This window comes from Apium graveolens, chromosome 3, assembly GCF_009905375.1.
Source record: "Apium graveolens cultivar Ventura chromosome 3, ASM990537v1, whole genome shotgun sequence".
In the NCBI taxonomy this organism is placed as follows: Eukaryota; Viridiplantae; Streptophyta; class Magnoliopsida; order Apiales; family Apiaceae; genus Apium; species Apium graveolens.
This window is the reverse complement of record NC_133649.1, coordinates 280,596,826-280,621,975: the sequence shown is the minus strand read 5'-3', so window position 1 is coordinate 280,621,975 and position 25,150 is coordinate 280,596,826. Positions and strand designations below refer to the sequence as shown.

Below are 25,150 nucleotides of genomic sequence, written 5' to 3'. Positions count from 1 at the left end.
GGGAAAATTGTTTCAAATTGATAAAGAATTTCAATAATTTCTTGTTGCGACCTAGAAAGCTCACTCAAATCGATGACTTTGGCCCAAATACCTCTTAGAAATGCACCTAATCCAATAAAAAGGACCGCGACCTCAGGTTTCAATGACTTTTTCACGGAAAATTGTAACAAATAGTTCAGCATAAAATGCGCATCATGGCTCTTATAACCGATTAATTTTCTCTCCTTCATGTGCACATAACGACTAATGTTTGATGCACAACCATGTGGCAGTTTAGCATTTTTCAGCACAGTGCAGAATATATCCTTCTCCTCCTTTGTCATATCAAAAAAGGAAACAAAAATTTTATAATAGCTCCCGTCACTTGATACAACGGGATGAAGATCCTTCCTAATTTCCATTTCTTGTAAATCATATCGAGCATTGACATGGTCTTTTGACTTGCGAGTAATATTTAGCAATATACCAATTATGTTGTCACAAATATTCTTCTCGATGTGCATAACATCAAGATTATGCCGAAGTAAATTGTGACTCCAATATGGTAAATCAAAAAATATTGACTTCTTTGAAAGGCGAATCAGTCTTACGCTTTTTGCCCCTGGTTTCCCCCCAAACTGATTTTTGAAGCCTGATAACAATTCCACACAGTCTGTTCCTGTTAAAATTTCAGGGGTCACTCTCATTTCAACTTCGCCATTAAATCTTTTTTATCGAACCAGCAATTATGATCGCGATCCAGAAAATTCCTATGGTTCATGTAGCATATCTTTTTATTATGCTTTAGATACATTGAAGAAGTCTCGTAGTTGCAAAGGGGACAACCGAGTTTACCTTTGGTGCTCCAACCGGATAATATTGCATATCCGTGGAAATCGCTGATGGTCCACATGACACCGACACGTAACCTAAAATTCTGACCAGTAAAAGCATCATAAGTTTCTATCCCTCCTTCTCATAACTCTTTTAACTCGGCAATAAGAGGTTGCATAAAAGCATCTATATTATTTTTTGGAGATTTTGGACCAGAATTGAGTGTTGAAAGGATAATATTTTCTTGACGCATACATAACCAAGGAGGCAGGTTATAGTTTACCAAAATTACTAGCCAGGTGTTGTGTAAAGTATTCATTATTCGGAATGGATTGAATCCATCAGCAGCGACACCCAACCTAATATTCCTAATTTTGTACGAGAATTGAGGATACCTAGTATCCATTTCCTTCCAAGCTTCTCCATCTGCTAGATGTCTAAGTTTCCCATCATTTTTTCGTCCAACTGCATGCCATGTCATTAGTTCTGCAAACTCCTTGCACATAAACATCCGTTGCAGTCTTGGCTTTAGTGGAAAATATCGCATGATATTTTCCGGCACTTTATGAATCTACTTCTTTGGATCATTGTCGCTGGTCCCTTCTTTTTCCACTATGGTCCACCTTAATGTACCACAAGTTTTGCAAGAATCCTCTTTTTCATTCTCACCCTAATACAACATGCAATTGTTAGGACAAGCGTGTATTTTTTATAGTTGAGACCTAGATCTCTAATGACAGCTTTTGCAGCATTGAAAATATAGTTGAGACCTAGATTTCTAATAAAAGCTTTTGCGGCATTGAAAAATAAGGGTATGTGTGCCTGTGGAAAGGCTTCTCTTATCAACCCTAGTATATCCCCAAATCCCAACTCTGAAATCCCATGAACATACTTTAATGAATACAACCTAATCATAAAACTTAATCGCGAAAACTTTGCACAACCTGGATATAAAGGCTGCTTTCCCTTCTCGACATGGCGATAAATATTTTTGACATCGTCATTTGGTCCACTAGTACGACGCAACATCTCAACTAGTTTATCTCCAAAACTCACATTGGTTTCAAAATCCATATGATATTCATCCCTATCTTCGTCGCTCATAAGTGAAACCTCATAAATCCAATTAATATACAAATGACATGGACCACTCCAAATAAGATGATTGTTGATCACATCTGCCATCTGCCACTTGTGATTAATACAATTCTTGCAAGGGCATAGTAATTCATCACCAACAGAGAATTTGGCAAATGCATTTTTAATAAATGTCTCTACCCCCTACTGAACGTCCACTATACTTTGGGAGATTTATCCAAATAATTTCCTCGTCGTCCATCACTACAATTAAGAAGCATATAAATATTATAATATCATACTTTGTGTGTTTATGTGTTTGCAAATTCAAACCTAAGCAGGCCTAGTCCAGAACACTAAATGACTCTGTGTTTTCAAATTGGTATTTAACATAAACAAAACACTAAATGACTCTGTATTTTCAAATTCCAAATTCTGCATCAGTCATGATTCATCACAAACATAATTGTATAAATCTTCAAGACTTAATCCAAAGTCCTTTTCTTAGATATTTGCTATAAGCCGATCACCTATTATATCGAGAAAAAGAATGAACTGGAGAATGTTATCAATTTAACGATCAAAGCTAAAAATCAAAGTACTTCGTCTACCGAGTACTAATTTTTATATTTAAACAACATATAAATGTAATTAACTGGCCCTGGCTATTTTTCATGTTGTCAAATAGTAGTAGTTCATTTTGACAATTAATGTATTGTATTCATTCATATAGGTTCTACTGTAATTCAAAAAGCATACGCAACTGATATACATACACACATATATACATAAAACATTTATATATAAATATATAACTAACTCTGGAACATTAAATCATTGTCAATGTTAATGTATCGTATTGAGCATTAATCTTATTGTTACTAGAAAGAATATACAAAACATAAGGCATCTGATAAACACATATATATTTAACCAACAAGCATGAATCTATCGTCATTCTTAGTTCATTATATCAAGCTTTAATTTAAACAACTTCAATTAAATTCAAACAAAACAATATAGAAGCATATATCTGGATCCTAACTAACAAAACACAAACCATATACAAAAACACAAAAATTATATGAACAAATCGAATCGTAAACTTTAAAACACAAAAATCATATGAACACATGCATATATTTCATCCAAACAACAAAAAAACACAAATAACACAAAGTCCAAAAAACAAATCGAAACCCTAATTTCAAAATCAAACTCGAAGAGAGAATAGAAACCCTAATTTCATAAAATAGAAGAGAGAATTACCTTAAACTTGAAACCCTTCAAATTAAAACCCTAATTTCAAAATCAAACTCGAAGCCCCAATTCGAAGCCCTGAGAAGAGAACCCTGAGAAGAGAACCCAAAATCCTAATCAATATATTTGTGAGTATGAATGTGTGTGTGTGGGCGTGTGTGTGTATGAGTGTGTGTGTTTACAGAAAGAAGAGCCTAAGAGGTGCTCACTAGAGAGAAGAGCGAAGATTAATTTTGGTAAGTATGCTGAGAGCCTAGAGGGAAGTATGCTGAAATTTGGTATATTGGATTGGGCGGTAATTTTTCCGCTCATCCAATTTTATATTATTAAATATATATTAATATTTTAATTTATTAATTTATTAATTATTCATTTGAAAATATAAAATAATAATTAACTATTTTATCTTCTTTTTGATAAATTTTGAAATTTAGTAAAATATTTATTATATTTATAAAATCAATATTTGATCGTTTTGACCGATATAAATGTTTTGACCGATGTAAACATTTTGACCGATATAACTATTTTGACCAATATAATTACCGCTTTAATCTTTATGACCGTTATAACTCTTATAATTCAAGTGTGTAGTACTTATGGGTGTATACAACCCGTCCAAACCGACCAAATCGATCCAAAATGACCCTATTTTGGCTGATCCAAATCTATTTTTTCAACCCGATATATATTTGGGTTGAAAAAATGTCAACCCGATTAAATCGCCACTATTTTCGTTTATCGTGTTCAATTTTTAAACAATGTTTAAAAACTAAAAATTGGTTTGGGTTTCAAACATAAACAGTTCGATTTGGGTTGAAATTTTGAAAACCCGAATTAATTGGATTGGGTTGCTAAATTCCCTCAACCCACCCAACCCGATCCGTGTACACCCAGTAGTACTCATGTGTCATGTTAACAATTACACTTCGAAGGTGCGACATGTAACATCAACACATGTGCCACATGATACATCATAAATGGTAGATCCCACTTATATGGTAAATATGTGTCACATCATCAATAGGGTCTCACCTGTACGAATACACAATATGTATATGGGGCCCACATCATAAATGCAATATCAACGTTAATTGTTATAGAATTTAAGTTTTAGGTTTTAGGGTTTGGGGTTTGGATTATTATAAAATCTACCAAAATAAATCTTAAAAAATGTTTTTTAAAAATTAACATCATTAAAATCGATAACTTTTAACATCCATATGGATTGATCATCAAAAAGTAATTTAAAAAAAAATGAAACATTCCTTTGTAACACTAACTAACTAGTATCCATGTTTATTAGTAAAAATACCTTGAATATTACAAAATTCAACCAAATAAATAAAAATAAACATAATCACATTACTAGAATCATTGACTTTTAAAATATGTAATGATGCATTGTCAAAAAAAATTTTAAAAAATAATTAAATGGTTAAAAGCCTTATTTTTATTTAAATCAAAATTTTAAATGCAACGCCACTTTAGATTTTAATCATGCAAAAAGAACACAAGTACTACTTTATATAATGGTTGGCTCTTTACTTTGTTAGAGTGGAGATGCTGGGTTCAGTTCCCATGGACTTCATATTTTTTAAAGTGACAAACAAAGAGTCTGAGGTGGCACAACTAACCAATAATATGCACCACATGTACTATAGTTAATTATTTAAAATTAAAATCTATTTTTGTAATAAAATTGGATTTTTTATTAGTTTTTAAGAATAAATAATTTTTTTTAGAAAAATCCTAAAAACAGTTTTCATAAAACGGATTTGGAGGTTTTTGGATTGAAACTGGGTCAACATTGGGTTAGGCAATCGGGTTAATAGGTCGTCAAGAACACAACGAACTCACCGGAAAATTGCAGAATCCAGCGAGCCATTGGTGTCCGGCGAGCTCTGTTCTACCAGTCAAACCTGCCCAGATTCACTCCAATTCGATCCTCATCAATTATCCAGCAGTTATACTTCAACCACAACAATAGTAATCAATTCAACCGCCACAAATTCCAACGAAAACAACCATAAAAGCCGGCAAGTCAAGCTCCAAACACGGCAAAACTCGATTTGGAGTAATTTTTAATCAAATTAGATGATACATATATTAAATCAAAGCCCGGGATGCATACACTCAATTAATATGATCAAAACGAATAACAAACACACAAAAAATCCAGAAAACCAAAAATAAAAATACCCAAATCCAAAATTTAAAAACAAGTTATATAAGCTTGCCGAGGTACACTATCATCTTGACACACACACAAACACATTTTACAAATTGTTTCGGCGTTCAATTGCAAAAAATGACTTGAACTTTTCTCTGTTGTTTTCAACTACATAGATTTCCAGCCGGAGATTAATCAGAAAATGAGAGCAATACTTGTTTTCTCTGTTGTTTACAATAAGGAGGTGTTTTAGCAAACACCAAACCACAATTTTTAAGCCCAATGCTGGACAACAGTCATTTAAGTCTAAAGTTAAAGTTGGGCCCAAGTCCAATATATTGGCAATGGATTGGATTCACCGTAGTGAAGAAAATAGAAAATTAAAAATAATTTTTAAGTCAATTGTTATGACAAAGTGCCACGTCACCACGTGGGTTCCACTAGTGCCATGTTAGCACATATGGACCCATGCCACGTCAGCAATAATATTATTTATTAAAAATGATGGCAACACATCCTCATACCTACAATAACATAACCGCACTTTAATTTTTCAGCAGAGCCAACATAAAAATGACAACGTTGTATTAGTTAAAATATACATGTCAAATCCAACAAAAGTAATGGCAACATTAACTTTAAATATTATAATAGGCGATTTATAGTGTAATATTTATATAACACTTTTCAATTTTAAATTATGAGTTCCTTTTTTTTAAAAAACCCCAATCAAACCCTACATCATTGTGCAACGTTTTAGTGTGGATCTTATCAAAAGTCCTGACCAATAGGCTCGAACCGTGTTTAAAATATTTGATTACGAATAAGCAAAACACTCGTTACATTTAAAATAAATTACTATATGCGGCGTCGTACACAAGAAACTAATGGATTGGTGGGTTTGTATTTTTATAAATATTTTTAAAAAATAGTTAAAACAAAAAAAAAATTAAAAATGTTTATATTTTTGATAATTTCTGTTTTTAAAATTTAAAGTCACTCTAGTTCTCTTGCAGAAATTAATATCAGCGATTCCGTGACAAGAAGTCAAAAGTTCTAAAAAAAGGTAAAATTGTGTAATTACAAGAGGCCTAAAACTGAAAAACAGACCTATCTAGCCGTACTTTACTCTTTTTTTTTCTTTATCTTTACAACCTCGTCATTTTACATGCGAATATTGTTGTGTGCTTGAGCTTGATCATGTTGCAAGATTCTAAATCGGAGCTGAGACGCCGGCGACTTGACAGAAACACCGTGCCAGCAGATGCCACCTCGACATACATGATGATCATGCACCTTATCTTCAAAATCCGGTGTCAGCACACACGTGGCCTTACGAGAAACATCCCACGTCAGCGTGACAATCAATATGGCTAACACAACCACCGTGGATATCAGCAGCACAAACCCCCCTGCATAACTCCGGCCGGTTGTTAGACCATAAATTTTAACAACTGCTATTACCATCAAGTACAACATGGTCAAGTTCCGCGCCACCACGTCAGAAACTGCCATAGTAATAACGAAATTTACTCGAATTCTAATTCCGCCACCGATCAAACACACAATTATTCGTTTTAATTGTGTGTATGATTGTTAATAGATTGGAGATACTTAAAAATGGAAAAAAGAAATATAAATACGTTGGGGACTTTAGGCTTGAGCTTTCACTTTTTGAGTACTTATCTTCTTTTGTTTTTTCAATAATAAATAAAAGTTTGGTGGTAACGTAGATGAAAGCAAAATTAAGGTGGTGACGGGTGACCGGTAACAGGTGACTGCTGGTGAGTATTAGGAGCACTGGCTTGTTATCATGTGAACGTAACAGCCCAATTGTTGGTTCACATATTGTTCGAAGGACTATGGACTCTGCATACGTGTTCTAACCATATTTTGTAGTATGAAAAGATAAGGACGGGTTAATATTCTCCTTCTTGGTGCTACCGTTGTTAAACTTAAAATTATTAAAAAAGCCAAAAGTATATTCATTGGGAGAAGCATTCGCTCAACCGAATTAGACTATTAAAATCACTCGCAACCGAATTGCTTTCTATAAATAATTACAAAACGCAAATTAATTACGTACGTAAATTTCAATAACCGCTTATTAGTAGCTTGAAGTATACTATTATTTGAAAGCTACTTATCACTAGACACGGGTCATTAACCCCGATTTCAGATATTTCTTAGCTTTATCGTAAATTTTAAAACAATTACTTATAGTATTAAGTGGATTAATATTATATAAGTAACAAGTAAATTATAAATTACCAACTAATAAATTTTACGATACCGTAGTTGCTTTTTATATTTTATCTTTTTATTTATTTTTTAATATTTTTATCAATAGGAAAAGAATTATAAAATAAAAAAATATATGATATGGATTGAAAATATATCCTAAAGACACATTAAATGTCGCATAATTACACTTGGGCTTCTTTTCTAAAATTCTAGTACAGATCTGTCTGGTCCGAACTCATAGCAGACTCAAGACGACCCATATAGACAAGACCCACTAGCTGAGGTCGTCAAGGTCCACATACACAAGTTGTTCACGGACTAGGCCCAATACGGCTCGAAGAGCAGATACATGTGTTCTAAACGGACTCGAAGTCCTACACAAAAGGTTCCAGAGCTCCTTACTCAATAGGACTCCTAATCACCATCTAAGTTGGAGACTTCTCCACCAAGTCTCCAATAGAAGTCTAACCCTATACTCACCTCTATATAAAAGGCTCTACCCCTCTACCTAGAACTACGTTTTTGGCTTGATTCTCTACAACACAGAGATACGTAGGCATCTTGTAAGGATCGATAATCCCGAACGCAAGAGCAACCATTAAAACTCGAAGCTCACCAGCCCTAGCATTAAATACTAACGCACTCAGGTTTTTGTTCCATAACATTTGGCGATGTCTGTGGGAAGACTACAACAACCATGATGAATACACAGAGCAGAAACAATAGTGGAAAACACACTCCTATTCCACCGCGAACAATCGCATCAACGATGGAAGTACCACCACACTCAACTTATGCCTCCCCCAAGGAGGAACCCTAGTAGGGGCAACTGAGGCTCAACTACAAGGGACGAATCCCCCGGCTCCTCAAGGAACGAATCCCCAATTTCAGCAGCTACATGCACCCGTGAACTCTCAACCCGTTGGGTATGAGTACTCGACGATTCTGACTACTAACCCCCCTTCTGGGATGCCTCTATACCCCGAAGTTGGAGGGAGTGGACACTCTAATAGGAGTGAAGCACAAGGGCGGACGCCCCGATACATACGTGGCTTGGCTCCTATTCCGGAGGATCAAGAATTTTCTGGACTTTTTACTGAAAGAGACTCTGAATCATCGGATGATGATGTTGCTCCAAGAAGGAAGCGTGCTGGCAAAGAGCTGATGGCTGATACTGAACAACGCTCCAGGAGCACTCAAGGGACAAATCCTCGAGATGTCCAAGAGAGGATCATGGCTTATGAAGCTGAGATCCAGAGGCTGAAGCGTGACCTGGAGAGACATCTGGCCCCAAGACCCTCACTCGCTCCGAGGCGGAGAAATCCTCCTCCAGTCATAGACCTGGATGGTCCAATACCAAGAAGGGCGGTTGCCCCAAGGGCTGATCCAAGTGATCTTATGCCCCTAGGAGCATCTGATGATCCAAACCCACCATTCACTGATGAGATAATGAATGCCCACATCTCAAGGAAGTTCAAGATGCCCACTATTAAAGCATACGATGGTACTGGAAACCCTGCTAATCATGTTAGGACGTTCTCTAATGCCCTGTTGCTACAGCCCGTGAACGACGCTATTAAGTGTCGGGCCTTCCCTCAAACCCTATTGGGCATGGCTCAAAGGTGGTACAGCCGTCTGCCCCCAAACTCTATTGGATCCTTTAAGGACTTGAGTTATTAGGGTGAAAACACGCGCTAAATTACGCGCAAGTATACGCGTTCGCAAATAGTATAAGATATAAATCAGATTCGTTCCCACAGAGACTCTTTTTAGTTGACTTAAGATTATGCACCTATGCAACAATGGTATGGCTATCATTCAATGCTAAGACAAATAACAATTTGGGTTTTGATTAAACTAAGAGATTATACTAAATAGCATTAACTTAGAGAATTAAGGTTGAATTACTTATATGAGACAAACATGAGATTCTAACTTCATTACTACTTCATTCAAAGTCATTGTTCTTAGCCTTATCATGTGATAGTGATGAAACTAATCAGATAACACGAAACTAGTAAACGCCAACTTTCGTTATACGAATACCCTACTACCAAGCATCCACAAAAGAGATAAAAGTTGAATATACACCGATTATGCTTAGTCCTTATATGTCTATAAGAATTGAAAACATAACGGTTTAATGCGCAAGTTATCTATCGTGATTACATAGGGCACGTAAGATGGTTAAAATTACCTACGAATAATGCATAATAAATACATGAATCTATGCTAGCATGGCAAGTTTTAAATCCCTCTATTCACTGTCGCTTCAATAGAGATTAACACACTATCTTATATGTTAGCTACGCACATAAGACGAATAAGCACAACCAATACTAGGATATCAATCAATCACCACACACCAAGATATTGAAACAAATTAACTATAGAAATCCATAAGTAAATCTGTTAGAACCCCACGATAACGATTAGTTCATAACTGAACTCATTGTCACCATTGGTTCCAATGAAAGCATGATAATAAACAATATAAGAGTATTAAGGTTCAAGAACAAATCGAAAATGAGCATCCAAATATCAACTATATTAAAGAAAATAAAAGTATTCTTCTCTGTAGCCTTCTCATGCTCTCTAGGTCTTCTTATTGCTCTCCCTGGCCTTCTTCTTGTTAAAAACGTACTTTTATTGGTTTATATAGGCCTCTGGAAGATCTGGACCCTCAAAATCATCAAATTCTACTAAAATCAAGATTCTGGGTTAATAAGGGCGGCGCGGCCGCGCTGGTTTTGGGGGCGGCCGCGCTAGTTTTGGCAGAAAGTCAGCGCGGGCGCGCTGCTTTCTGGGGCGGCCGTGCCTGACTTCTGTACTTTTCTGTTGATTCTTCTTTTGGTCATATCTTGAGTTCTACTCATCAAAATTAGGCGATTCAACTGCCCACACGAAGCTAACGAGATTCTCTACAACTTGATAATGGCCTAGGCTTCCAATTCTGATCGTTTTTCAGCATAATTCTTTGAAAAGCTTCTTTCTTTCTTTAGCTAATGCCTAAAATGCTATAACACAAAAATACATCAAAAATACCAACAACTTGAGTCCAAAACACCAACTTAAGCTTATAATTAAGCGTTCCAAGTAGATATAAAATTGACTTATCACACCCCCAAACTTGAATCGATGCTTGTCCTCAAGCATAAACAGAGTCAAAACTGTAAAGCAAACCTAATGCAAGAATGCAACTAAAAGATAATGCAGTCGATCCCCTCAGAATAACCATAACCAAATAAATAAGCCGATGCCTCTAAGAATGCAATGAATTTCAAAAGAGTTCGAATAAACCCCATAAACTAACTCACAAACCAGGTACGTGCGTGTGTGGATGCTTAACAGATATACTCTCGAAACTAGATCAATAACCATAACTTATCTTTCATCAAAACAATCACAAGTTTATAAACAGAATAGACGTTAAACGCATAATGACTCACAACACCCCCTTTATACTAGAGTTATACAAGGATTCATGCTATTATTGAACACATAACAAAGATGTTTACTTGACCGTGCAATGAATGAGGTCCCAAAAGACTTATACAATAATACCCATGTAGCGAGCGTTAGGTTAGCGGATCCCAGACTATGAAAAACCTTAGGTCACTAGGCACAAAGTCCCCTAAGAACTTAATAACTCGAGTATTAAAGAGCTCACTCTTGATCAATTATGCATAAACATATACTTTTTTCTCTTTTTTTCTTCTTTTTTTCTCTTTTCTTTTCTTTTTTTCTTTTTTTCAATGATTTATGAATGAGTGCGTTTCGCTCCATCTCATTCAACCCTAGACTGCTCATAAAAATATGAGCCGGCTACTAACCATTTGACACCTAGCCTTACAACAGCTAGCAATGAAATCCAAGTTTTTCTCCAGTTTAAAAAATATTCAATGTTTTTACGCCATTACGAGAATATCACAAATTTTAAATATAACCAAGTGATTAAATCTCAACAACAAACAAGTATGATCATGATCTAGATCAAAAGCAACCCTATAAGACTTTGTGAAAATATTTATTTCTGGCATGCATATCAATTCATTAGGACTTAAACATCCCTCTATTCGTCATCACCACACTCAAATCAACATCAACTTATCAAATAACATAGTTCATCTTAAGGGATCATGCTAAATATGCATGCAAATGCAACTATATGAAATCACATAAAAAACAAACAAATATGTCTTATATGAACAATCATGCAACACTACAAATGAAATACAACTATATGCAATCATGAATCTATATGAACTATATGGACACACACAAACTAATCCTTACATTATCACCCCCAAACTTAAAATTTTCAATGCCCTAATTGAAGGTAATAATAAGGATTTCAGGCATACCTAGTTGTCGGAAAGATCACCCTCCTCGGGTGGAGGATCAGGTGGCCAATCAATCTCGACATCAGTGGCTCAGAAAATAGTGCCCAAAGCCTGTGTCAAATCTACAGCAAAAAGACGGTGAATGTCGTGCATGGCCTCCATACGCCTAGTCACTCGCCTGTACTACTCATCACCAACACCAGTCCTATCAATAACCTGCTGCACATGAGAAGAACCCTCTGTAGGCACGGGCAGATCCGTCTAACCACTCTCTACTTCATCAAAAATATATCCCAACCCCTTATCACGGGGTGCACCTAAGAATGAATAACTCAAGTGATCTGGAAGTCGGTTGAGCTCAAGCGTGGGAGATTCTTCAATAGATGGTTCAAAACGCTCCTGAGAAATTTTTAGCTCTGCTAACCCAAGTGATTCGAATGGCATATCCAACTTCCTCTTCCACGGAGGTGCATTCACAACCTACATTTGCTCTGCTCCTTCTTCATCTTCAATAACTGATTGCCCTATTAAGGATCTCTCTAATGGGGTGTTTGGTTCAACAAATTTGGGTATGAGGTATGGGGTTGGAATGGATAAAACTCATACCATGTGTTTGGTTAAAATTTTTTTGTTTTAAAACCCATTCCTGAAACCCATGAGGCATGGGGTTTAGAAACCCATGTAAAGAGGTGGGTATGAGCTAAATCAAACTCTTGAGTATCATTTTCATTATTTTCTATAGTCTTTCTTTTTTAACTAAAGTATAATTCTTTTTTTAGTTCTAGTTTTAATATTGATGAATAAGAAATGTGAATGTATATTTTTTTTCTTAAATAGTATGTAAAAATATTTATAAACTCATATTTTAATAAGAAAAATTATGAAAAATACTAGCTTTTTTAATTATTTCTTTTTGCGATTTTACTATCTTCTAATTTTTTTTGCAAAAATATAGAATCAAGCAAAATCAAGCAGACATACAATTAGTTGAATCAAGTTTTTTTTGTTGCATTTGAGGTTACATGGTGTGGCATAAATTCATCGAAAGTTGCATCTAATTGAATCAAGTTGCATTAAACAGTATTTTCATAAAAATTGGAAAATAGCATTTTTTAAAATAAAAAAGTATTTTTGCAATTTTTTTAAAAAATTATAGTATATTTGTAAAAATATCTTTAGCCTTAGGTATTTTTCAAAAAAATTATATTTTTAGCCTTACTAATTATGATTAAGTCAAGTGATCGTGTATAATTTTAGATTTTAATATTAAAATAATGAATTAACAAAAAATAATAATTAAATGTCTTTTGATTCTTGATTCCAATTAGTTTATCAATGATATATATTCTCATCCTATTTTGAACCAAACAGGTGATATTAAGTATCAAGTTCCAAACCCATACCAGCTTAACCCGATTCCTGATTTCAACCCGATACCACCCAACGAACCAAACGACCACTAAGGTATCTGACTTTGGCAATTGCTCAGGCTCCGAATTTACGATAGAGTCTACCCACTGTACTTTAAAGCACTCCTCTTCAGCTGTGGATAACTTTATTACCTTGAACACATGAAAAGTGACCTTTTGATCATGAACCTTCATCGTAAGCTCTTCTTTTTACACATCGATCATAGTTCGGCCTGTAGCCAAGAATGGTCTTACCAAGATGATGGGAATCTTCTTATCCTCCTCAAAATCAAGAATTACAAAGTCAGCAGGGAAAATGAGTTTATCCACCTTAACCAAGACATCCTCCACTATTCCTCGCGGATAAGTGATGAAACGATCAGCTAGTTGCAATGACATGTATGTCAGTTTCAGATCAGGTAGACCAAGTTTTTTGAAGATAGACAAGGGAATCAAATTGATGCTAGCTTCCAAATCACATAAACACTTGTCGAACGACAAGTTTCCGATGGTTTAAGGAATAGTGAAGCTTCCAGGATCTTTAAGCTTTGGAGGCAACTTCTGTTTCAGCACAACACTGCATTCCTTCGTGAGAGCAACGGTCTCTAAGTCATCAAGCTTCACCTTCCAAGAGAGAATACCTTTCATAAACCTCGCATAGCTAGGCATCCATTCAAGAGTTTCAGCGAAAGGTATGTTGAGATGAAATTTCTTGAATACCTCCAAAAACTTCTCAAACTGCTTATCCAGCTTTTTCTTCTGCAGCCTCTAAGGAAAAAGAGGTGGAGGATAGATCGGTTTCTCCCCTGTATTACCCTCAGGAGGAGTGTGCTCAATAGTAGTCTTCCTTGGTTCCACTTCTGCTTCCTTCTGCACTTCTTCTTCAGCCAAAACTGCAATTTCTGAAACTTGAGATTTTTCAAGCTCTTCGTCTTGCTGAATTTGGGGGCTTGCGACCTTTCCAGACCTCAAGGTGATGCGTTCACCTGTTCTTCAACTTCCCTCTTTCTTGGATTGGCTTCTGTATCACTAAGAAGCGTTTCTGATAGTCGATTCAATAAGGCATTAGCAATTTGTCCTATCTGGTTCTCCAGAGTCTTGATAGAAATAGCCCGACTTTGGCATATAAGAGTCTGGTTTTTGCACATAAGCCTCAACTCCTCCAATTAATATTTTTCATTCGAAGATTGACCTGCATCATGAGTTTGTTGTTGAAGTTGGAGTTGTTGTCTTGGTGCAAATTGTTGCTGAAAACCAGAAGAATTAAATTGCTTATTTCCAAACTGCTGGAATGGCTGTTGCATCGCATTCTGATTGTTGCTCTAACCGACGTTAGGATGATTCCAGTTCTCAAGACGATAAGTGGCAGGAACTGGCTACTGCGATCTCTGAAAGTTGCTCACAAACTGAGCTGATTCACTAGATATAGCGCATTGCTCCGTCGCATGCGAACCTGCACACAACTCACAAACACTGGTTATCTACTTAACACCATAGTTAGCCAGATAATCTATCTTCATAGACAACACCTTTAGTTGAGCAGTGATAGCCGTAGCTGTATTCATGTCAATAACTCCTGCTATCTTGCCATATGGCAATCTCTGGGTTGGATATTGATATTCATTAGCAGCCATCAGTTCAATTGGCTCATAAGCTTCATCATAGCTCTTTGCCCATAACGCTCCACCTGATGCTTCATCAAGCATGGGTCTGGACTGTGCTCCCAAACCATTATAAAAACAATTGATGATCATCCAATCAGGCATTCCATAATAAGGACACTTCCTAAACATCTCCTTGTAGCACTCCCAAGCTTCATATAAAGATTCTCCTGATTGCTGCGTAAATTGAGTAAGAGCATTCCTGATTGCAGCCATTTTTGCCATATGGAAGAATTTAGTGAGAAACTTTTGAGCAAGATCTTCCCAAGTAGTAATCGAACCAGCTGGTAGAGAGTGTAACCAGCTCTTAGCCTTGTCCCTCAGAGAGAATGGGAATAGTCTCAGCTTCACAGCATCTTCAGAAACACCGTTGAACTTGAAGGTATCGCATATCTCAATAAAATCCCTAATGTGCATATTGGGATCTTCCGTTAGAGAACCCCAAAACTGGATTGAATTCTGCACCCATTGAATTATTCCAGGCTTGATCTCAAAGGTATTAGTTGTGATAGTTGGCCTGACAATGCTAGATTGAATGTCATTGATCTTGGGTTGAGAAAAATCCATCAAGGCTTTCGATCGTGCTGCTGGATCTCCCATTGTAATGAGTACCTGAAACAAAAATAAATAAACTGTGAAAGTAAAAAAATACGAGTCAGTGAACTTTAACGACCACTGATGACAAGCACATAAACTAAAAATTAACACCGAGTCCCCGGCAGTGGCGCCAAAAACTTATTAGGGCGAAAATACGCGCTAAATTACACGCAAGTATACGCGTTCGTAAATAGTATAAGATATAAATTAGATTTATTCCCACATAGACTCTTTTTAGTTGACTTAAGATTATGCACCTATGCAACAATGGTATGGCTATCGTTCAATGTTAAGACAAATAACGATTTGGGTTTTAATTAAACTAAGAGATTATACTAAATAACATTAACTAAGAGAATTAAGGTTGAATTACTTATATGAGACAAAAATGGGATTCTAACTTCATTACTACTTCATTCAAAGTCATTGTTCTTAACCTTAGCATGTGATGGTCATGACACTAATCAGATAACACGAAACTAGTAAACGCCAACTTTCGTTGTATGAATACCATACTACCAAGCATCCAAAAAAGAGATAGAAGTTGAATAGACACCAATTATGCTTAGTCCTTATATTTCTATAAGAATTGAAAACATAACGATTTAATGCGCAAGTTATCTATCGTGATTACATAGGGCAAGTAAGATGGTTAAAATTACCTACGAATCATGCATAATAAATACATGAACCTATGCTAGCATGGCAAGTTCTAAATCCCTATATTCACCGTCACTTCAATAGAGATTAACACATTATCTTATATGTTAGCTACGCACATAAGACGAATAAGCACAACCAATACTAGGATATCAATCAATCACCACACACCAAGATATTGAAACAAATTAACTATAGAAATCCATAAGTAAATCCGTTAGAACCCCACGATTACGATTAGTTCATAACCGAACTCATCGTCACCATGGGTTCCAATGAAAGCATGATAATAAAAAATATAAGAGTACTAGGGTTCAAGAACAAATTGAAAATGAGCATTCAAATATCAACTATATTAAAGAAAACAAAAGTATTGTTCTCTGTAGCCTTCTCGTGCTCTCTAGGTCTTCTTATTGCTCTCACATGCCTCCTTCTTGTTAAAAACATATTTTTATTGTTATATATAGGCCCCCGGATGATCCGGACCCTCAAAATCATCAAATTCTACTAAAATCAGGATTTTGGGGCAAAAGGGGGGGACGGCCGCGCTGGTTTTGGGGGCGGCCGCGCTGGTTTAAGGGGCGGCCGCGCCCGACTTCTGTACTTTTCTGCTGATTCTTCTTTTGGCCATTTCTTGAGTTCTATTCGTCAAAATTAGTTGATTCAACTGCCCACACGAAGCTAACGAGATTCTCTACAACTTGATAATGGCCTAGGCTTCCAATTTTGATCTTTTTTCAGCATAATTCTTTGAAAAGCTTCTTTCTTCCTTTAACTGATGCCTGAAATGCAATAACACTAAAACACATCAAAAATACCAACAACTTGAGTTCAAAACACCAACTTAAGCTTGTAATGAAGTGTTCCAAGTAGATATAAAATCCACTTATCATGAGTCAAGCTTTTATCAAATAATTCATAAGTGGTAGAGTGCACGAGAAGAGTTCAGCCTCTCTCATTTGCATAGTCCAAGGAGCGAAGGAGTCCCTAAGAGAATATCTGAATCGATTTACGAAGGAGGCTTTGAAGTCCCCTGATCTTGATTATAAGGTAGCTATGATAGCCCTGCAGCAAGAGACTAGAGACGAGTTCTTTAAGATGTCCTTGGCTAAGCGCCCTCCCGAAAGCATGGTGCAGCTCCAGGATAGAGCCGGGAAATATATCAAGGTGGAGGAGAGTATGAAGAAGACATCTGTGAATAATGAACCTATTGAGAACAAGAAGCGGAAGACGGATCAGGAGTACGATGGCAAGGACAAGTATCCACGAATTGACAAAAACTCTGACTCTTCATCTTCTAAGAAGAATCAACAACCAAGGTTCATTGAATGTGCAAGGTTGAATGCTCCAAGAAGCCAAATCCTTATGGAAATTGAAAAGGATAAAGACTTCAAATGGCCGAAGCCACTAAGGGGAGACCCCGAGAAGAGAGAGAAGAGTTGGTACTGCAGGTTTCACAAAGATGTTGGTCATGATACTGATGATTGTAAGAAACTCAAGGATGAGATTGAGTATTTGATCCGAAGAGGAAAATTCGGACATTTCACCAAGGGTGAATAGGCTGGAGGCCAAAAAAGAGACAATCATCGAAAAGATGACGATCGAAGGGGTAACGACAGAGATCGAAACCCACAGCCCCGAGGGCCAGTAATCAATATGATCTCAGGAGGACCTACATCAGCTGGCACTACAAGGAACTCCCGAAAAGCTTATCCAAGAGAAGTAATGAGCATAGTTGGAGAGCCATCTAAGCTTTCTAAGTCAGATATGATGTTTGAATTTGGTGATCCAGACCTTGAAGGTTTGAAATTTCCTCAGGATGATCCTCTGGTTATCACTCCGATAATTGGAAATTGTCCTGATATGAGGGTTCTAGTGGAAAATGGAGCTTTCGTGGATATTCTGTTATATGACACATTCTGTAACACCCCCAAATCTGGGGTCAGGGATCCGGATTGTCACGAGATCCATTTCTCTTAATAACACTTAATTTTAATAACAACCAACTACTGCGTACTGTGACCCCATAATATACACACACACACACCACAAGTTATAGTCTCAGAGATGAGTACCAAAAATAACATAAGTCGTTTTATTCCACAATTATAAGCCATTACACCTCAAAAGGTTTCTGAATAAATTTACATATTCCTTGCCATTATTACAATTCATAATTATACATAAGTCTGGCACAACAAAAGTTTAAAGCCTAGCCTATTGGCAGCTCCTACCTCAGCTACAAAGGCATCAACGCCTACAGGAAACTGCAGAACGTTTCCTAACCGCTCACGAATTGGGAGCTTGGTCCTGTTCATCTTGTCTATCTGTTGTTGTGTGATGAAAGAAGAAAGCAAGGGTGAGCAAAAAGCCCACCGAAATAATATGTATAATAATTTACAATATATGAGCATTCTCATAGTACTCATAAAAGTCTTGGTCAAGAAGAAATGAACCAAGTTGATATCTTAACGCGACCAAGTCGTAAAATATTCAGTATACATATACCTATATACTTTTCACAATCCTTGAAATCCTCTGACATGTATAATATACACAGAGTTCCGGTTTATAATTGTATAAAAATATCGTTGCAAGGTGATCTCATATATCTAACCTTGTCTTAACGTTTTTCTGAAAACCTTTGTTATTCATAAGATAATCATTAACTAGATATAAGTTGAAAAGATGAAGTTACAAAATACTCCAATATACTTATATCTTTTCCGAATACTGCTTGAACTACCACCGTTCAAGTTATAATTAGTTTCAAAAGTTCATCACACTGATGAGACTACAAGATAAGACTTGAATAGATTCAATCTTTGAAATATCATTTTAAAGAAATGAAGTTACGAGATACTTCATTAAGTCCCGATATATATATACACCTATATATATATATACATTTCATACACTCCTTGAAAACCTCTGTTATGAAAATTATAAACAGAGTTGCAATATCCAATAAATTTGGAAAGGAGAAAACCTTGGCATAAACCTGATATTTTGCTGATCAGGCAAAGATACCAATAAGTAACCTTTTCTACTAGTAGATGGAAAAATTCCCCACTGGTCATCACCCTGGCCGCAATAGGACCTATGCTGGACTGCCACTCAGCCACTTACGCATTGATGGACTCCCACTGAGCCACTTACACTTTCATGGACGTCCATTGAGCCCATGTTGCTTATGCCGACTCAAATAGATGGACTTACTTACCGAACGTTGGGCAAGTAATCAAAATGTTTTCTCAAAACAACAACCTCGTTGCGAATATAAATATACCACAGAGCCTGATCCTTTAGATTTTTGAGCGAGTATTCAAGTCCCCTTCAAAAAGGAAGATCTTAAATTTGAAAACGAGTTTTGGGATCCGCTCTAACTTTTAAAAATCATTTTGAAGACTCGAAAACATTTTTAAGAATGTTTGCAGTAATGCCGATTTAATGAAATAAATCAGTCCCGATATATTAGAAAATATCTGAATATTATTATTTAAATAATATTCCCATAAGGATAATCTCTATATAAAGAATTGAAGTAGAAGTTTTGAAACTCATACTTGAAATGAATATTAAATAACCAAAGATATACTTATACGAAAGTACTATCTTTATTTGAATAATCGAAAATAAGTTTGATTATCGAAACATTATTCTTTAATAAAATAAAGAATATTATTTAGTAAATAATCGGAGTCATAAGTCCTCGAATGAATATTCAAAATAATATTCATTAAATAGAATAAACAGAGTCATAAGTCCTCGAATGAATATTCAAAGTAATATTCATTAGATAGAATAAACAGAGTCATAAGTCCTCGAATGAATATTCAAAGTAATATTCATTAGATAAAATAAGCGGAGTCATAAGTCCTCGAATGAATATTCAAAATAATATTCATTAAATAAAATAAAGTTATCGAATAAACCTTATTCGATTAATAGTTTTGAAAACTATATATATATATAAATATATATATATATATATTATAGTCGGGAACATCGACTCCCGGTTTAGAAATATGTTCACCTTTGGGTCCCCTATACTAAGGGTATATGCAACTACTGCTTATCTCTAGCATAGGTATTATGCAACTTATAAGCAATTGAATCAACAATTAGATATCAAGATTACGAAATAGACATGCATATATACCATATCAGCATGCTCAATATATCACAAGATTTGCTAATAACAATCATGCACTTATTACAAGATAATGCATATACATATATACATCACAATAACTGTATAACGGGTAGAAAACTTGTCTGAGTGACTGGGGGTGATAAATGGCTTGGGACGAGTCTGGTAACCTATAAACAACATATAAGTTGGAATTAAACCAAAGTCGCTTTTGAATCTATACGTTAACCAATTAGACCCTAACGTTCGCTTTTGCGCTTAACGATTCACTTAAGTAGCTCGAGTACCCTCGGCTCCACCATTTTTAATAAATTAACCATTAAGGGTTTTAAGACGATTCTTTCGTGAGTACCCTACCAACTGCCTAATCCACTTTACATAATTGTTTCATACCCCAATTAGTCATTTAAGGTCCTTAACCAAGGTTTCAAAGTAAGGCGAGGGGTAATGGTTCCTTCGCGAAACGCCGTTACTTAAAACGGTCGTTTCTCCTAAACCGTACATCGGATTCAAGCGAACCACATATCAAAACGAAGCTTATGACATAATATAACTAAACATAGAAAAGTCATAGATTTAATAGTTAGCTCTCTGTCCCGAACACTAAGAACAAGCAGTTGTATGAAATTGGGCATTACGACGGCTATGTTTACGCGATTACCAAGTTTTAAACCACTCCAAACAACCACCATTCAACTCACAACCAACAATACAACCAACCCTCATCCAAACCTTACTACATCAGTCCCCAAACCTCAAGATTTTCCAATTTATACAACCCCACCCATGAACTACTAGCTATACTTAAGTTTCATTAGCTATAAATAAGATTTCAACATCCAAATCACTACAAATCCAATCCAAACTCTAAACACACAAGCATCATGCTTCTCATTTACTATAACCATCAAAACCATCTTAATACTCAAAGTAAAGTTAGGGTTTGGAGGTGTTATACCTTCCTTGGAGTGATTAGAGTAGCTAGGAAGTCATAGGGAGTCTCCTACAAGCTTGATCTTTCCAAAGAAATCAAGAACACAAAGTTAGGTTTTGAAGTTTCTAAAAGTAAGATTGAAAGAACTGTCAAAACGAGGGTCTTACCCTGCTTATTTGGACGAGACTTGTGAACAAGAGTTGTAGGCCATCTCAATACCTTTCCAAAGAGCTATGGAACATACTATTTGAGTGAGTATTGAAGGATATATGGTAGTTTGAAGTTGCTGCTCTGGTTTTGGCCGAGAGCTTCTTGTGGAAAAACAAAGTCAACTTCTCAATTTTTGTGTTAAGATTTCTTTTGGCTTGGTTGCTTCTCTTGTTTTCTAATTAAATTTACCATGGTAAAAATTACATGGCTCACAATCAACCAACTAACCTTTCTATTTGTCATGCTTATGTCACCATGCCTATGTCGTCTTTCTTATGTCATATTCTTACACTTATTTTCTCCTTATTGGTATGATGACATCATCACCCACTAACCTCTTTGATTAACCCCTAATTACTTGGCTAATGACCGCTTATTTGTTATACGGTTCACTTAACTTTCGTTCTCGTTTATCGTTTGAGGGATCATACCCGGGATCTCATTACTTAGGTTCCCTTAAACCTTTCTCAATATTTTATATTCCTTTTATGATCCTCTCTTATAATCCTTGAATTAAAATTTTTTTAATCATGTTACCTTATACTCAATTCTTTCTGTATTTGGTGGGTTTTCGGGAAAAATCAAAGTGTTCGAATTTGGATTCTGACGATCTTTACATACACTTATATACCATATAGAGTACTAATAAGATCTCAGAATATCAATAAAAGAACCCCTACATAGTGTGGCATGAAAAGTTTTCTTATTCAGCATAATCAACAAAATCACTATTCATAAGGGTTAAAAAAAGTTCAATTTTTTTTGGGGTTATTATAGTCTCCCCTCCTTAAAAGGATTCCGTCCCGGAATCAGATAGAAAATGAATAGGGATACTCTCTCAGCATTGCACTTTCTAACTCTCAAGTAAATTTTCCCACATTGTGGTTCTACCATCAAACTCTGACTAGTTTGATAACCTTTCTCCTAAGCACTTGTTCCTTTTCGATCTATAACCCTTCCTGATTGCTCCATATAGGTTACGTCTGGTTGCATTCTATGCGCTCATATGCCCCTATATGTCAGGCATCCGGATTACACTTCCTTAACATTGATACGTGGAATACGTTATGAACTTGCTACAGGTTTGGGGGTAGGGCTAGCTCATATGCTAACTTCCCAATATGTCTTAATATATCCAAGGGTCCAACAATTCGTGGGCTTAGCTTTCCTTTCTTTCCGAACCTCATCCATCCTTTCCAAGGGAATACCTATAACAACACTAGGTCCCCTACTTCCTATTCTTTGTCCTTTCGTGTCAAATCAACATACTTCTTATGTCCATCTTGGGCTACTACCAGCCTTCCTCTGATTAGATCTATTATATCCTTGGTTATTTGGACTACGGCGGGTCCGAGCATCTTGCGCTCTACAACTTCATCCTAACCTAAGGGAGATCGACATTGTGTTCCCTCAAGGATCTCATAAGGTGACATCTCGATAATGACATATGATCTATTATCGTAAGAAAACTCAATCCGCGTTAAGTGATCATTCCAAATTCTTTCAAGTCTATTTCACAGACTCTCATCATAGCTTCTAGCATTATAGCTTTTGCTTCTCAATACCCACTTTTTTCCCGTTCATAATCGTTACTATCTTCCGTACAGAATACTATTCTAGATATACCTTTACTCGCTAGAGTTTTATAACCTTTTAATAAATGTGTCAACCTTAGTATCACGAATGCGTTTCCATTCCGAATACCACCATACTTGGTACCACTTCATCTCTAGCTGCCTCCATCTTCGAAAGCTTGGTCCTTCGTATAGAAGTAAAGAATTTATTGAGAGATCACTATGATCGTGAACACTTGTCCTATTGCATAGTTAGTACAGAAGGTGGCCAGCCTTTAGTACTTGACAAGCAATTAAACAATATGTGGTATCCTACTAGGCTTCTATCACACAGATAGATAGTCATTCGACAATACCGCCCTTTCTGGAAGGGTTGTTCTTCTCAGCTTAAATGAAATGAAAAGGAGAGAAAAGAACGAAATGAAGAGAATTGTATATGAAAAAAATACTGCCACAAATATCTGGCTTGGAATCTACCTCTGAACTATAGAGGTTTGTCATAGGAGAACAAAACATATGTGTATATATATCAACATCAAGTATTATAGCATCGCATTTCACGTGCCAGAATATTTACTATTCCGTCCATCATTCCATGGATCCATGCTCTTGCTCGAGCTCATAAACACTCACTTTTGAAACTCCCTCGACATCGAAACTCGAATAAGGGATTTCATTCTAGACATCATTGTTACTAGAATTCTATACCTTCCTCGTATAGTAATACGACTCTCTATTCATAAGAGGGAATAAATATATAATATGTAAATACTCCACTAGGTAGTCTATCAATGATAACTTATATATCAGCACGACCCCATTAGGGGTACTCAATCTCAACATCCATTACAATACAACTCTCACGGTTGTAATCCGCTCATTATTCAAAGAATCGTTAATGCATTACTATAGTCCACCACGGACCTACTATAGTCAATCGTTTTCCATAAAATCTTCATATCTAACCATACAAAGTCCATACCTACCTTATCGAATTCTTCTAAGGAGTTAACATAATCACCATTCATAATTCATGAAGAACACTCCAGATCCTGGCGTACATTCATGACATGAAGCAGATAAAATTGAAGAAGAGTTTCAATCAAAGCAACGATAGCAGGTTAATACCCTTCTTAATCATATTCCTTCAATAGAAGACTTAACTCAAAGGTTCGTTAAGTCCTTCTTGAAACATGGTCCTGGCTTATCTCAAGATAGTACCTTCTAAGATAGATAGCCCGCTCATGATGATTACATGAATTAAACCTTTACCAAACTACTATTACGGTTGGGTATTGCACAGTCATCAGAAGGAATGTCAATCTTCTAAACCATAATACAACCTTCACAGCTTTAACCATCATCACTGTATTCCTCTGGCACGAGCTCCTGTAATTGTCCTCTTACACTTAAAGTGTCGGCCATCTCTTTGGCCTTTTCTGATAGTAAAATTTCCTTACAATCAATGTCATTTTAACCACCTCCAACTAAATTTTCTACCTCATTTCAATCACTGCTTATGTGAAAATGCTTTTCTTAAGTCCTGGTGAGGAGAAAAAAAAATCACCATTTTTCCATAAGTCATTGCCTTAGTCTTTAGATGTGAACATTGTCACGGCTGACTCTCGATCATACTTAGGACGTCTCTTATCTTGGTTCCTTCTTGTTTTCACCAATCTCGACCCTCATTGGGTCGATCTATACTTTCTTATGGTTTAACACATGCCCACCTTGCATTATTATAATTACGTCATATTTCCTTTATCAAAATTTCTATTCTTGAGAACTTTAAATACTACCTTTCTCCTTGTAAAACCTCTAAGGTTATCCTTAAATCCTTCATCAGGTACACCCTAGGCACAAGGCATATCAAGATACCATTTACTAATACCAGAATCATTGTCTATATACTTCTGAAAAATTTCTCCACTGATCCTTAAAGGTTGTTGTTACCTTAATCCTTTCCAATTCATACTGTCAAAACTCATAATGTCCCTATTAAGGGTGAAATGCCAACCTTCATGCATTCCCCTATGGTTCAT

General features: G+C 36.0%; 1 protein-coding gene and 1 non-coding gene across 2 annotated transcripts; one reads left to right on the top strand and one right to left on the bottom strand.

Moving 5' to 3' along the window:
- Window positions 1-6,299: 6,299 nt before the first annotated feature.
- On the bottom strand, window positions 6,300-6,913 carry LOC141711082 (uncharacterized; the record flags this gene model as incomplete). Its single annotated transcript, XM_074513525.1, has 1 exon — window positions 6,300-6,913. A coding segment is annotated over one exon (426 nt), but the record flags the coding sequence as incomplete, so codon positions are not given.
- Window positions 6,914-15,083: 8,170 nt separating this feature from the next.
- On the top strand, window positions 15,084-15,190 carry LOC141715295 (small nucleolar RNA R71). Its single transcript, XR_012572062.1, has one exon. It is a non-coding gene; the product is annotated as a small nucleolar RNA R71 (small nucleolar RNA).
- Window positions 15,191-25,150: the final 9,960 nt, after the last annotated feature.